Raw genomic sequence first — 17067 nt, 5'->3', positions numbered from 1 at the left:
AAAACTGACTATCCTACCGATCCTTGACTTCGGCGACGTCATTTACAAAATTGCCTCCAACACTCTACTCAGCAAATTGGATGCTCCAGCAGGTATATTTCACTGATCACCCCCAAAGCCAATTCCTCCTTTGGCCACCTTTCCTTCCAGTTCTCTGCTGCCAATGACTGGAACGAATTGCAAAAATCACTGAAGCTGGAGACTCATATCTCCCTCACTAACTTTAAGCACCAGCTGTCAGTGCAGCTCACAGATCACTGCACCTGTACATAGCCCATCTGTAAATAGCCTATCCAACTACCTCATCCCCATAGTGTTATTTATTGTGGCTCCTTTGCAACCCAGTATCTCTACTTGCACATTCATCTTCTGCACATCTATCACTCCAGTGTTTAATTACTAAATTCTAATTATTTCACCACTATGGCCTATTTATTGCCTTACCTCCCTTATCTTACCTCATTTGCACACTGTATATAGACTTTTTTTTTTACCTATTGTGTTATTGACTGTATGTTTGTTTATTCCATGTGTAACTCTGTGTTGTTGTTTGTGTCGCACTGCTTTGCTTTATCTTGGCCAGGTTGCAGTTGTAAATGAGAACTTGTTCTCAACTAGCCTACCTGGTTAAATAAAAGTGAAATAAAAATAATATTTGTTTTTTTTTAAATGTAGATCGGCAGGTAAGGGTGATCTCGAGCGGCTAGATGTTTTTTACCATTCGGCCATCAGATGTGCCACCAATGCTCCTTATAAGACACATCCCTGAACTCTATACTCCTCTGTAAACTGGTCCTCTCTGTATACCCGTCGCAAGACCCACTGGTTGATGCTTATTCATAAAACCCTCTTAGGCCTCAGTCCCCTCTATCTGAGATACCTACTGCAGCCCTCATCCTCCACATACAACACCCGTTCTGCCAGTCACATTCTGTTAAAGGTCCCCAAAGCACACACATCCCTGGGTCGCTCCTCTTTTCAGTTTGCTGCAGCTAGCGACTGGAACGAGCTGCAAAAAACACTCAAACTGGACAGTTTTATCTCGATCTCTTCATTCAAATACTCAATCATGGACACTCTTACTGACATTTGTGTCTGCTTCGCGTGATGTATTGTTGTCTCTACCTTCTTGCCCTTTGTGCTGTTGTCTGTGCCCAACAATGTTTGTACCATGTTTTGTGCTGCTACCATGTTGTGCTGCTGCCATGTTGTGTTTCTACCACGTTGTTGTCATGTTGTGTTGCTACCATGCTGTGTTTTCTTGTGTTGCTGCCATGCTATGTTGTTGTCTTATGTCTCTCTTTATGTAGTGTTGTGGTGTTTCTCTTGTCGTGATGTGTGTTTTTTCCTATATTTGTATTTATTTTTTTATATTTTTTATACCCACGCATGAGGCTTTTTGCCTTTTGGTAGGCCGTCATTGTAAATAAGAATTTGTTCTTAACTGACTTGCCTAGTTAAATAAAGGTTAAATAAAATTAAAATGTATTGAAAATCATACAGTCGGTATCTTTAAATACCCCGGTATACGGTATAAATGGTGTATCGCTCAAGCCTAAAGCTAATCAGACACTACGCTAGCGGATTAGCATCCAAATAAGAGGCTCACTAAAGCCCCTTGTGTAAATGACACCAAATTACTGCAGCACTGATATATTGGCATTCCTCTTAGTCCCTCAGCACCTTTTCTCTCCTCACCTGCCGATTGGCTAACGTTAATTCTCTGGATACAAATAGGACTGGTGGGATTATCAAAGCTTGTCAGCAATCGACTACTTTTTTTCTACCTATCAAATACCTCCTCGTTGGACATCAGTTGCTCAGCTCGAGTGCTTGTGTAACATTAATCAAACCCACTTAGGATTCAAACTCATACATGAGCACAAGCACTCGATAATCAAGTTATCCTACCTAATCGGCTGAGGATGTTGCCATTCACAATGAGTGGTACAATCTTCAGATTTTCTACAGTAAAGAAAAAATAAGTATGTCAATGTAGCAACCTAATTTTGCTACAAGACAACTTTTCCCTATTTGGGATTCAGACGCTCACTTTCCCTCACACAAATAATAATTTACCATGACCCACTATGCCAATGACAGTGGTGCCTGAACACAGGTAATGCATTTTTGATCATTTTACCTATTTTGTTGTGGTCGTTATCCTTCATGATTTTCTGGTAGCACTCAAACTGGGCGGTCACAATCTTTTTCCTGGTGACGTCTGTGTCATGGTAGACATTCACCACTACGTGCTCCTGGGTCTCGTTCACCTCTGGGCTAGCCACAACAAAGATCTACAAGTAAGAGAACCCAGTGCATTACATAACATAACACATAACATCACATGGCATCACATGACAGAATAAATATAGAATATCCAAGGGAACAGTATCAAGTTAATAGCAGAAAATAATATGAATCATATAAATGCAAAGCTTAAGTGAAATTAATAAACATTCATTTAACATTTTTGCTAATCACAAAATAAAAAAGGCCTCATTCATATTTGATAGAAGTCATCTTAAGCTAAATTAACTGGATTGTATATAGATTGTCATCTCCATCATTAGTTTATTGACTCATTTGGCTGTAAGCAAATAGCTAAACAACAGTATATTTTTAAAATGTGTCTACACCCAGGGTTGTGTCTGAGTTCTATATTTGAACTCCACGGGGGACCGATTAAAACGCTCAGTCACCATATCCTCATTTAGGACACAGGAAGAGGCAGTAATGTAGAGCAGAGCGACTCCCTTTAAATCCATATGAGCTCCATGGAAAATTAAACAAAGTCAATGGTGTACAAAGACATGTCAAACCACCCAATGTGAACCCAAATACTATGGGGCAATGTTAAATTGCAAGTCTTAACAAAATGTCATGCCAAAATAACAAAATTGTGGGTGTACTGGGTGGGCAGATCAACAAAATCCTATTGCTGAATCATTAGGTGATCACTGGACGCAAAAGCAGGATACACTGCTTTGTATTCAATGATTTTAAGTTTGTCCTGCTCTTTTTTTGAACAGATCAGTCCCCCAGAGAGGGATAAATTGATGGGGACAATAGTGACAAGATTCAATGAACAAGTTAATGCATGTTTACCTACCAGTGTCTGGACCTATATGCCATCATATTGACCCCTTGCCAATCTCACATGCACTTTATTGAATATTCATCAATATAAATGTTCACCAAAGTTAGAGATTTTCTGCATAGAGAATTCACTAGATTTAAAAAAAGATACAAACACCAATTGATGTTCCCAACAAACGGTGGCGTTCTATTACTGAGCATGCCTTTTAGAAATGTAAACATACACAGTATCTTATTTTTTTTATATATCTTTTTTTCACCTTTATTTATCTTATACGATATGAACCCACTAATGAGACAGTAGACATGAAAAGAGCATTTCTCTGTGCTTATATGGCCCTGCACATATGTGTGTGCGTGCGTATGTGTGTGTGTGTGTGTGTGTGAGGGACAGAGAAAGCGACAGAAACACAGACAGACACAGAGAGAAAGAAAAAGAGAGAGTAAAGAGAGTCAATTCTTACATCAGTGGGAGTGCACAGCAGGAGACAGATGACCATCCAACACCAGCCGAAACCGTCCATCTTCTTTTTCGGCATGTCAGACGATCCACTCTTTAATGGCTATCGAGCTGCTAAGAGGAAAAAAGCCCATTCAAATACAGATCCACATTTTCTCACTACAGCAATCAACATCATCCCTCCATCTCCATCCCTCTTTCATCACTCATTCCCTCCCATATGAAGATGCACACCCATTTGCTGCTCTCTACCTAAATCCAATGCAATCGAATGAGCACCTTCATGAGATTATTTCCAACCACGGACATCACATCGGCTCCTTAGTGCAGCTGTGGGCTGTGCTGTGCCATCACCAGTATTTATGGCAACAGAGCATGCACCTGCACTCCAGTTCAGTTCAAATTGGCCAGTGTGGATAGTAGCGAGGTCAACACAATCCCGGAGGATGACCAGAGGAGACTGGGGAGAGTGAAGAAACACCTGATCTGTAATATGTTCAGACGTTACAGACTCGGAGGCGTATTTCTTGTACAACTGCCATTTGCTCCTCTTGATGTAGTCCTGATGTTTTTGTATATTGTAAATATATAAACAGTAAAATGCATTTACTACTCCAAACAATCTTTGAGAAAAGTCTTTATGTTACTCTATTTGTATTTTGAAATTCACATAGATCATTTGCATATTAATTACATTTTGAAATTCCCAATGCAATTCCCAACGCAATTCCCAATGCAGACACAATGCAGACACGATGCTTTGTCAGGTGGATCAGAACACAGCGTCTTGGATGCTATATCAATCAGCATCTAGGCGCGTCGCCCTGACACGTTGTTTGGACCGGACATCCTACGTACTGCACACTTAATGTAAGTGTTGTAGAATTGGGCCTTGTCAGGGCCACAAAAGACTATATTAAAAGTTGCATGGTAATGCTTTGAGGTTGCAGCATGGCTGGTGCATAGTTTAAGAGACAAAATTCAAACGTTCACATGCCCCTCGGGTCAAACAAAAGATGAGGGAATTTCAATCTTAACCAAGTGTGGGTGCCAGGAAGAAATGTCTGTGCAAACGTCTGCGCTGGATTCAGAGTCTAATGCATAGACCCGAGGGGAGCCCATCTAGCACTAATAATCCATCCGATTAACAAGACATAGATGTACAGATATGTTTGCAGAGTCAGAGTTCTGTATGATGCATTGGCTGAACCTTGCAGTAATGTTGCTAGCTGTTAGCCGGAAACAGACTTTTCTAGTGAAACAGTAGGGAAGAGTGACCATTGTGTATACAACTGTTATATCACAATATGTTAGCTAAATATGTCTGTTTAGCCTCAAGTGCTATGGGAAGGGAGATGTGCTATACTTGAGTGGTAGGGTTAAATGAGCAGAAATACCATTAATGGCCTATAGGAGTAGGACATTTTTCTACTTCAAGTTGCATGGCTAATTTTACTAAACTGTAATGCAATTGACCCAGTATAATAGGAAATATAACTGAGAGAAAATTGCTGTTTGTATTCAAGAACTGCTGTTTGTATTCAAGAACATCCAGCAAACAATTCAATGTCTTTGTTCACAATACGATGCTCAATAGACTCGGTGTGCACAGAAAGAAAATCATTTTTATAAAGAATTCACAACAAAAATATATCAAGGCCTACTTCCGATTCAAAGCCTAACAAACATGGTCATGGGAAACTTCACTTTATCCTGAGCTGCGCTATCTACTATTCTAGAGAACCTAAATCCAAGCCAGGGGAATGGATGCCCACCTCCCAAGTCTGCTAGGAATTAAAACGCCATTACACCAGGGAAATGCTGGAACTGGGATTGTAAAAAAATATGCCTAAGTGCAAATTGGAAACAGACAGGAAACTATCAGCTGCACTGTCACACACTAATGGTCCTCTGTGCCAAATCCCCCAGCTGTATTGGAAGGGCTGACTCCAACCTTTTACAAACTGAGACTAGAGCCAAGGATGGATCTGTCCAATGATAATATAAAACATACATTACAGATGTTTAATTTATTGATTTTATTTCACCTTTATTTAACCAGGTAGGCCAGTTGAGAACAAGGTCCCATTTACAACTGCGACCTGGCCAAGATAAAGCAAAGCAGTGTGACAAAAACAACAACACAGAGTTAAACATAAACAAACGTACAGTCAATAACACAATACAAAAATCTATGTACAGGGTGTGCAAATGTAGAAGAGTAGGGAGGTAAGGCAATAAATAGGCCATAGAGGCAAAATAATTACAATTCAGAATTAACACTGAAATGATAGATGTGCAGATGATGATGTGCAAGTAGAGATTCTGGGGTGCAAAAGAGCAAGAGGGTAAGTAATAATATGGGGATGAGGTAGTTGGGTGTGCTATCTACAGATTGGCTGTGTACCGGTACAGTGATTGGTAAGCTGCTCTGACAGGTGATGCTGAAAGTGAGAGAGGGAGATATAAGACTCCAGCTTCAGTGATTTTTGTAATTCGTTCTTGTCATTGGCAGCAGAGAACTGGAAGGAAAGGCGGCCAAAGGAAGTGTTGGCTTTGGGGATGACCAGTGAAATATACCTGCTGGAGCACGTGCTACGGGTTGTGTTGCTATGGTGACCAGTGAGCTGAGATAATGCGAGGCTTTACCGAGCAAAGACTAAAAGTTGACCTGGAGCCAGTGGGTTTGGCGATGAACATGAAGTGAGGGCCAGCCAACGAGAGCATACAGGTCGCAGTGGTGGGTAGTATATGGGGCTTTGGTGACAAAATGGATGGCACTGTGATAGACTACATCCAGTTTGCTGAGTAGAGTGTTGGAGGCAATTTTGTAAATGACATCGCCGAAGTTAAGGATCTGTAGGATAGTCAGTTTTACGAGGGAATGTTTGGCAGCATGAGTGAAGGAGGCTTTGTTGTGAAATAGGAAGCCGATTCTAGATTGAATTTTGTATTGGAGATGCTTAATGTGAGTCTGGAAGGAGAGATTACAGTCTAACCAGACACCTAGGTATTTGTCGTTGTCCACATATTCTAAGTCAAAACCGTCCAGAGTAGTGATGCTAGTCGGGTGGGAGGGTGCAGGCAGTAATTGGTTGAAGCATGCACTTATTTTTGCTAGCATTTAAAAGCAGTTGGAGGCCACGGAAGGAGTGTTGCATGGCGTTGAACTCGTTTGGAGGTTTGTTAGCAGTGTCCAAAGAAGGGCCAGATGTATACAGAATGGCGTCGTCTGCGTAGAGGTGGATCAGAGAATCACCAGCAGCAAGAGCAACATCATTGATATATACAGAGAAAATGGTCGACCCAGGAATTGAACCCTGTGGCACCCCCATAGAGACTGCCAGAGGTCCGGACAACAGGCCCTCCGATTTGACACACTGAACTCAATCTGAGGTTACAGAATGCATCCATGGTTTACTTGGATTAGATTCAGATATGCAGTGCTACTTCATGATACACATCTCTGAGGGTAAAACTTGGCAAAAATGCCCGCTGGGGTATAGACTGAGAGGTTTGCAGAAACATGTTATCTAATCAGCAAACCAGCTTAAGACACCAAGAGTGAAATGCTTAGCTTTATGTCAAAGACAATAATCTGCAAAAGCCATTTGGAGGATTAAATCATTGTTGGACATTCTAAATAAATATTCAGTTGTCGTATGTTTTCAAGATGAATGACCATGATTTTTTTTATTGTTGGGGGTTTTACAATATCAATTTCAACTCATATTTTCATTTTATATAACATGTACCCGTTAGCCGCCACTCAAAATAAAAACTAAAGTAAGACATACATACAGAGAAACTATCATATTAATCAAACATGATTTTGTAATAATAAAATTGGTATGTAAAGAAAAATAAACAAAAAGAGGTAGGCCTACACCCCCAACTCCCCATCCCATTCCCCCCACATCCCCCCAACCTCCCAACCCGGACTCCAACAATTCTAACAATATATCCCTTTGTAAGACATTCAAAGGACTGTTTGAGATTGACAAGAGGGATACATTTGGCACCAATTTAGAATGATGACCCTTTTGGTCCCACTTTAAATGACTTTCAGCTTATAAAGGCTTACAGAAAGTCTTCATAATGCCTTCCTAAGCATTACATACATGTGTTACAAAGCATCTACAACCATATGTCATGCTTTTTAAAGCGTTCATAAATGTGCCATACCTGTGTGACATAATCACCAATGTCAAATGTGACATAACCCACTATGTTGAATATGACATAAACATGTGCTTTATAAATGGTGACATGTTGTGCTACAAGATGACATAGGCTCTAAAGTAAGGGTGGGCAACTCCAGTCCTCGAGGGCCTGATTGGTGTCACACTTTTTCTCCATCCCTAGCAAACACAGCTGATTAATCAAATTGCATTCTAACCTGAAGATCATGATTAGGTGATTATTGGAGAGGTGTGTTAGCTGGGACTGAGGCAAAACTGTGATGCCCACCCCTGCTCTAAAGAGAAGTCATGTTAGTCACATTACACCAGGCACCAATTACCTTGATGAAAGTCCCCAACATCAGGAAATTGAAAGTGGCTGGGCCCAGTCAGGTCTTTGACACAACAATATAACTAGCCATACCGCAGGGTGCTGGGCCCAGTCAGGTCTTTGACACAACAATATAACTAGCCATACCGCAGGGTGCTGGGCCCAGTCAGGTCTTTGACACAACAATATAACTAGCCATACCGCAGGGTGCTGGGCCCAGTCAGGTCTTTGACACAACAATATAACTAGCCATACCGCAGGGTGCTGGGCCCAGTCAGGTCTTTGACATAACAAGCCATACCATGGGATGCTGGGCCCAGTCATATTCACTCACTCCACCACTGAAAGGTCAGCCACAAAATGTTGGCACCATTGTAACAGGTTGTAATCAAGCCCTGGTCTCCAGTATGAGAACAGAAAGGGTATACATTACATGGTGCGGTAGTCTCAGGTTGGACTACTCCAAATCATCTCAGCTCTGACACACACACACACACACACACACACACACACACACACACACACACGCACACACACACGCACACACACACGCACGCACGCACGCACGCACGCACGCACGCACACACGCACACACACACACACGCGCGCGCGCGCGTTGCAGGTCCATCAATCCATCTAAATACCTCTCACACCCTACAGTAATATGTGGATCATGAGAACATTCATAAATCAGCAGACAGTTTTTAACCAATTTATTCACGTCCTGTAATACTTTCTTTGAATTGAGACACCTTCGGTCATTCATAACACATCCATAAATACTTTATATCACATGACACTGTACTTACTTTAAAGTCAGATATCTTTGGTCATTCATAACACATACAGTATCAGTCAAAAGTTTGGACACACCTACTCATTTCAGGGTTTTTCTTATTTTTTTTTTTACTATTTTCTACATTGTAGAAATAATGAAATAAGACAATATGGAATCATGTAGTAACCAAAAATCAAGAGTAGCCACCCTTTGCCTTGATGACAGCTTTGCACACTCTTGCACACAATTAGGCCCCCCCAAAACATACTGATTTTAAAGGGCCCTACCAACGTTTTTTTGGCTGTGCATGATTGCACTTGAGAGTATGTCATCCTGCAGCACAGCATTTTGGGTCAAGTTGAGGTCAGGTCCAATATTGGCTGGGCACCCATGAGGGAAAGAGGTTGGGCCATCTTAGAAAGGGTTTAGAGTAATGGAATGTGTACAATTTATCCAAAGTGACTGGTGTTATCCCACCATCCTGGTGTTGCAATGCTCTACCAAGATGCATAACAGGGTTATAAATGCTTTGTGAAGCCTCAATTTAATATGATTTCTAAAGCCTTTATTAAGCGGTGCATATGCCACCCTTTATAAAGAACAGGTTTATGTCATATTTGACATAGTGGGTTATGTCACATTTGACAATGGTGGTTATGTCACACAGTTACTCCACATTTATGAACCCTTTATAGAGCATGACATATGGTCACAGATGCATTGTAACACATTTATGTAGCTCTTACGGAGGCTTTATGAAGCATTTATGAGTTGAATGTAATTTGAAGCGGGACCAGGCTAGGTCCACCAATTTTTCACATTTGTCTATTTTCTTTATCAGAAATGATTGGTTATGGGTACCTTCATGTGTTTGTAAAATATTACTGTTCTCAGATTTTTTATTAATAGATTTTAGTGTATCCATTGCTACGCATAATAGAATGTTCAAATCCTGATTATTTGACTGTGATATGTGGGTGTCTCACCTAGCTATTTTAAGATGAATGCACTTACTGTAAATCGCTCTGGATTAGAGCATCTGCTAAATGACTAAAATGTTAAATGACTATGTTTTACATACAGATCTCATTACACTGTATTAAGTAATTTTTTTAAAACATTTTAAAAATATTGATAAATAATAGAGGTATTTATTAATAATCTAGTTATTTGTTACATTTGACTGTGGAAAATCTAGCAGTACTACTTATTTCTCTGAATGTGAGGTGGATATATAGCATTTTGCAAATAAAACATGATTATTTGTGTCTCTGAAATTAAACCATCAAGTGATAAACAGTAAATGCTCGAGTGTTAAATTTAACACTGGTCCAGTATCTATACGGGTCCACACTTCTCAGTGTTAAATTAACACACTGCTTAGTGTAAAGCCTTATTTGTATTTTTCCCAGTGCCTTGACTTTCGATGGTATGGAAGAGTTACCCCCCATGACTGTATTTGTTAGTGAAAGAGACATGGTTGTTGCGTTGGTCAATTTTCAGTCCTGTGTCCTTCACCAAGTGTGATCTTAAACTAATATGTCATCTTTAAAATTAAATAACAATAAAACAAGTATTTAATTAGGCCTTATTTTGGGGGCCTAGTTTTCAGGCATGAAACTCACACTATAATGGCTTGCAAAGTGATGTGTAAATCCTATTGGAATTCAGCCAGAGTGGGATATCCAACTTTTGAAATTTTATTCACAAAGCAGGGGTGGGGAACCTTTTTGCCATCAAGGACCATTTAGATATTTATAAATTCATTTGGGAGCCATATTAGGCTATTTTCTGCTTTATTAATGTTTTAATGTGACTTTAATCACTGACAGTAGTTTTTCAGTTTATATATGACTTGTATGATGTTTCTTGTGTCCTTGAGTATTTAGAAAAGTGCTAGTCTAATTTCAATAAATATTAGTATTGGCAATTATGTTGTTGTTGTTTTTATGATTACTTGTTGAATCTCACCTCTAATGCGATGACTGAAACTGCTTATTTTTGACGAGGTGTTTGATGTCAGCTGGCTGTGAAGATGACGCAACTCGCAGCTGGTTTTCCAGGTTTTCCCAGGTTCCAGTCAGTCTTGAGCGGAATCAAGTCTTTGCAAGAGTCAGTTTGGAAAAGAACTGCTCACAGCAGTAGGTCGTCCCGAACACAGATGCAAATTTAAGTGCATGTCTCCTCAGAACAGAAAAATGCTCATTGCTAACGTACATTTTGTAGAACTCAAGGAGAGGGAGGTTGTTGTACCTGGCTTTGAACCCGTCATTGTTATGCAGCTCAATGACTTCGTGTTGTAGGCCATCCGGCACATCCGCTGGTTCGACGATAAACGGGGCTGCAAATATGTTCAACTCCAGTTGTTTACTTTTCACATCCTTAAACCGCTCACAAAATGCCTTCGCGAGCTTTCCACACTTACCGGCATATTCCGACGTAATTTCAGGCTCTTGTCCTTGCAGAGTAGGAAAATGCACTGTGTTACCCCTTTCTAGTTGGACTTGCCACAGCTTTAATTTCGCTTCGAACGATTTCACGTTTGATCTAAGAAGCTGGTTTGGCCAAGTATCAGACAGATACTTAATTATGTCCACCATGAAGGCCAAATCACACATCCACTTGTCATCACTCAGTTCCGCGACAGGTTTCCCCTTCATCTCCATGAATTGTTTTACTTCATCCTTCAGTCACTGCTCAACCATGGCACCTCACAGTGGTAAACCAGATCACCATACTCCGATTCAAGATCACTCAATAGCTCCAGAAATTGGCAGTTGCTCAGCCCTTTGCTTTTGATAAAATTGATGGTCGACACTACAGTTGCCATTACGTTGTTCGGCTTCAGGGACCGTGCACACAGACTTTCTTGAAGTATGATGCAGTTGCATACAGTTAAATCACTTGGATCAAGACTGAGACAACTCATTTCTTTTTTCAGTAATGCAGTTAACCCCTTTTTCAAGCCAACTATGGCTGGTGCTCCATCTGAAGTACGGCCACTTAATTTTTCAAACCGTAGCTCAAATATGCTCATGGCCGAGACAAGTCTCTCAAACTAGTTCTCATCTCTGGTCGTGCCATTCATGGCTTCCAAAAACAGCAATTCCTCCCTTGTGCCAAACTCAGCGGTAATCCCACGCACAAAAATGGCAAATTGGGCCGTATTTGTGATGTCAGTCGTATCATCACATGACAAAGAGAAAAAAATCTAAATTTCTTGCAGAGTCCTTCAATGTTTTTTCTATATCTTGTGCCATGCCACTTATCCGCTCCGTGACGGTTCTTCGAGACAAACGGACACTTTGGAACAATTTAACTTTCTCCTTCCAAATGAGACTTTAGTTTCTTTGCAATTAGCTCGCTCACCACAAAACTTGCTTGCATAACATTTTACCCATCTAAACAAGGTTTCGTAAAGGTGGCTTGTTGGGCACCCAAACCCCGCTGAAGAGCAACGACTTTATCCACACTAAGTTGTTATTGCAACTCATTCAGTTAAGCATGTTTTAAACTGTAATGATGCTCCAAATTTGCCTTTTTCATTACTGCAAGTGCATTGTTCAGGGGCAGAAAGACAGATTTTTACGTTGTTAGCTCGGGGATTCGATCTAGCAGCCTTTCAGTTACTGGCCCAACGCTCTAACCACTAGGCTACCTGCCACCCCGATGAATGTCAATGCTGGGGTTCTTTTACACAGATGAGTGTTAATCTAACACTTACAGAGATAATGTAACACCTGAATTACCAATAGACACTAGGTAACACTGGCCAAATTGCTGTGTAGATTTTAAACAAATACATGTATGTCATAGAACAAACCCTGCTGTGATTAGATAGTGAAAAACACACCAATCTCTTTCATAACTTTAAACAATAAAATATAATTTACCAACATTTCTGAAAGTGGATATACAGCATAGCATTTTGGAATGAAACTCTTCCAGCACAACTCACAGGAAGAAGTGTCTGTAAAAGTGTTTTTGGAGGACCACCCTATCCCACCCTCTCCTGTCCTAATACACATAATGCTCCCGTGAATCTTGTTGCTATGGACTACAGCTATTATTTACGATGGAAATAGCCACAATATCCTATGTCTGGGGCCGCACGCTATAAGAAAAATGGAGGAACACTTAAAACATATATTACCTCCTAAGTGACCTACAGTTCATAGAGATCAAGAAGAGAGAACTCCGCTTATCATATAGCTCTGATTTTTGGACAGGACAAGATACCACAAATGACTCATTCAATAGGGTGAAATGAGCATTGCAGGTAGAATTGTATTTTAACATAACAAAACAGATATGATTATTTTATCACGTGGAGTAGCCAATCATGCCCTCTCCATCCACTACATTTTTAGCTACAACAGAACGTTTTCTCTTTCTGAACGCAGCCCACGGCTAAGCTAAGCAGGTATCAGGTCAGTTATTGATCTATTTGGGTAATACAACTTTTAGCGTTGTTTAGACACATCTGTGGAGGGGGAAGACAGTGGGTGGTCTTCTAAAAGCCATACATCAGAGTAGTAGGGAGGGAAGAGGTTAGTCACGGGGCCTTTGTAACAAGAACAACATTACTTCTTCTACATCTGAAGGCCGAGAGAGATCCCTGGGAAATATGAAGAACAGCTGTGAGTTCTCGCCTGCCACAACAAGCGAACTAAGGAGCCAGCGAGTGAGCAGTCTTGGCTTATCAACTCCATTGTCCGTTGATGCAGTTGTGTGTTGTAAACATCCTACTGCCCGCACAGGATGTTTGCACCCCATCCTTCCCAAGTTTCTTTGTATGGCATTTAGAGAAGCAATTTATTTCCCTTTTTAGAGAATGCTCAAACATTGCAGTCTTTTTCTCACAATATGACCTGCTGCGATTACACTTATCGTTCGATAGCACGCCAGATGCAGACCAATCGCAAGGACACAACCGTAAACATTGGACAATACAATGTTTACATAATTCCCATCACTGTTTAAGAATTCAAATAACAAAAGGCTACTGAAGCACCTAGATAAGAGCAGTGTGTGTGTGTGTATCTGTAAACCAAAAAAAAAACAGTCAAAATATTGAAGTTGCTTATCTTTCTTTGTAGAAGCATGCAGTATTCAGCACCGTGGGTGTATTTTATAATTCCCATATTTCAAAACGACTTCACCATTCACAAGTTTGAACATTGAGTTCAACAACTGTGTAGGGAGGATCCTTGGAGAGACAAGGAGGCCATTGTCCCATTTCTTAAGGTCATTGTTGCAGTCAACATGCAGCTTTAAAACATTATACTAGTGGCAGATGTCACCTGGGAGCCAAGGGAGGACAGTCTGACTTTTGGCTTCTTTTGGGCCTGGAGTAACCCAGATTAAACCTTCTCCTGGGCCCGTATTCATAAAGCGCCTCAGAGTAGGAGTGTAGATCTAGGATCAGGCCATCCCTGTTCATTCATTATAATCTAAAAGGCATAACTGAACTGAGATCAGCACCGGTACTCTGAGACGCTTTATGAATACAGGTTCAGGACAAAAAAAACACTCATTACAGAAGCTCAATGGAGAATAGATTATCCGCTTTTCCTTCACTGTATTACAAAGTGAAGGGGCACCTTCTCTTTGACACAAGCATGGACCTTGATGAAAAAGTCCCTTCATTTTCCCTGATAGTGTGCAGGTGAATGACTTATGGCACTCTTTCCTATACAAGATACAGCATGTGCCAGGGCAGTTATTCAAGGAAACAGGTGGCTGAGTGCATAGGCATTATCAGCTGTAACCATGAAACACTTTTCTACGGACCGACATAAGGATTCCAGGTGACAAATGATGTGTTGAATGAATTTGAGTCCAGCTTCAATGAAAGCAGATAATATGCATCCAGCTGGGCTGTGTTTATTTGCATATGCACATGCTGGCTTTAAGACCTGCTAACAAACCCTGTGTAATGTCAAGGGAATGAATTCGGCGAAACACTGTTCAAAGCCCATTTTTTGCTAGACCCATCTGTATGTTGTAATGAAATGTAGTGAACACTATGTCTAGGAGATATGGGACACTTGGATGGCAAAGGGGGAGCAAATCAATCATCTTTAGTTCCTAGAATGTCTCTTGAAGGGAAATGATCTTTGGTTCCTAGAATGTCTCTGGAAGTTTTCTGCATGGTCACATTCCAGGAACAGACCACAGGGGAGGGGAGACATATGAAATATGACTAAATGAGAGCCTGTTGAGTAATATACTGTATATATATATATATATATATATAATGTAACGTCAGTGGGGAACCGTCAGAGCATTCTAGACCTTCAGAGGATCTCGTCACAGTATCTCGGAGCATTCAAACGGCTATCAATAAAATGCAATTGTGTTCGTTGTCCGTAGCTTATGCCTGCCCAAACCATAACCTCACCGGCACCATGGGGAACTCTGTTCACAACATTGACATCAGCAAACCGCTCACCCACACAATGCCATACTGTCTGCCATCGGCCAGGTACTGTTGAAACCGGGATTCATGCGTGAAGAGCACACTTCTTCAGCGTGCCAGTGGCTATCGAAACTGAGTATTTGCCTACTGAATTCGGTTACGACACCGAACTGCAGTCAGGTCAAGACCCTGGTATGGATGCTCTGGATTGACAGCGTGTTCCAATTCCCACCAATATCCAGAAACTTCGCACAGCCATTGAAGAAGAGAGGGACAGCATTCCACAGGCCACAATCAACAGCCTGATCAACTCCATGTGAAGGAGATGTATCGCGCTGCATGAGGGAAATGGTGGATTTCCTTATATATGAACTGTAACTCAATAAAATCGTAGACATTTTTGCATGTTGCGTTTATATTTTTGTTCATTGTATATTGAGACAAATCACAAATAGCAAAATAGAACTCAATTGATTGAACATGAACAGTTTTTTCAATATGATTGAAATATGGCTATAGCCTACTGTTTATATTTTATTGCAGGCATCTCAGTTTTCATTTGAAGCAACCTTTTATACGTCACTTGCTTGTAACATTGGCAACTTTGTATTTGTAGTCAACTATTATACTGATAAACAGCCAATCCAGTAGGTTGCGGCAATACACTAATAGATTGTAGTCTGTCGTAAAACCTTGAAGAAGAAGAAGACAGAGCAAGAGAAAACATTCATGTAAATGCAATGTAAAGGTCAAAGTAAGCATAGGCCGATTAAAACACCTGGTTTTCTGAGCAATCTTTCGAATTATTAAGACATGTAAACCCCTTAATCGGTGTTCCAGCAGTGTATTTGATCTGTGCATGTGCTAGCACCAGCCGAGTGCCTCCCTCTTTAACGCCAGTGAAACAACTGAATGTATGTGTCCTGGAAGTCGTTTTCACATAAAAACTTGAAATGTCCAAACTCAGAATCAAATATGCTTCCCAAAAATAACATGGTCACTGTGGTAAAACTTTTATTTTGATTGTGGCATCAGGTAGCCTGATTTCCGATGTGTCCATGTAAACAGAGTTATTAGGGAAATCGTTCTTCTTGCAAAGCATGTAAATGTTTTAATATAACTATTATATGACTCTGACTATGCACAATAATCGCATTTTTGTGTGCATGAAACCACACTCATTGTTAGGTAGCTTGTGTTCTGGTAGTGGGTCAATGACGATGGCGGCTGCAGCAGCTGTTATCAACTTCAAGGTGGATGTTGTTGCTAATTTGTTAGCGTCACCATTTTCAAGATTTACTTTCACTTTGTTTGCAAATAGTCATAATCTGGTGAGTGGCACTGTTTTTTTGTTGCAGCTCTTTGAAAAGAATGACAGTGAAACATTGTTGCATTTAAACTTTAGATCACCGGTTAGTGTGTTGAACGTGATAAAATATATTTGCAATGGGAAGTAATAGCTGGTTTGTTCATTTCATTTTGGCCATGAAATGGTTTTGCTTTTGTATTGGTATGATTTCATGGGGCCTACTGGGGAAAATGGGCGACTTATTCTTTAACATTATTTGATGCTGTGTGTGACTGCTGTCGCATGTCTACCAGCCGTGTCTATGTGTTTGACCAAAATTGGCTCCCCTTCAGAGCACAGGAGTGCACAGGCATTACGGTCGCTGTCCTTTCAGCCCCGTGAGCCTGTCACCTTTGATGTGACACTGTTGTTGTTGCTGTTGGTGATAGTATGATAGGGGTGTTGGCTACCATAAATTGTGTAAACAGTGCATTATTGTATGCTGTGTG

The 17067-nt window shown here is 40.7% G+C and overlaps 1 protein-coding gene across 2 annotated transcripts in view; it reads right to left on the bottom strand.

The window, feature by feature from the left end:
• Positions 1–17067, bottom strand: part of LOC106581932 (calcitonin gene-related peptide type 1 receptor) — a 61097-nt gene that overhangs the window by 29156 nt on the left and 14874 nt on the right. Inside the window, exons 2-3 of one of the 2 annotated variants that reach the window (XM_014164439.3) lie at positions 3564–3673; positions 2144–2297 (exon numbers count right to left, since the gene is read on the bottom strand). In XM_014164439.3, the coding sequence (XP_014019914.1) occupies positions 2144–2297; positions 3564–3638 (229 nt within the window). In that variant the 5' untranslated portion in view covers positions 3639–3673. The remainder of the gene's footprint in view (positions 1–2143; positions 2298–3563; positions 3674–17067) is intronic. The other variant, XM_014164440.3, reaches the window with a different exon arrangement.

The sequence above is a fragment of the Salmo salar genome, chromosome 21 (genome assembly GCF_965601325.2).
Source record: "Salmo salar chromosome 21, fSalSal1, whole genome shotgun sequence".
Classification (NCBI taxonomy): Eukaryota; Metazoa; Chordata; class Actinopteri; order Salmoniformes; family Salmonidae; genus Salmo; species Salmo salar.
Note: the sequence above shows the minus strand (reverse complement) of the source record. Positions and strands in the feature narration are given on the sequence as shown.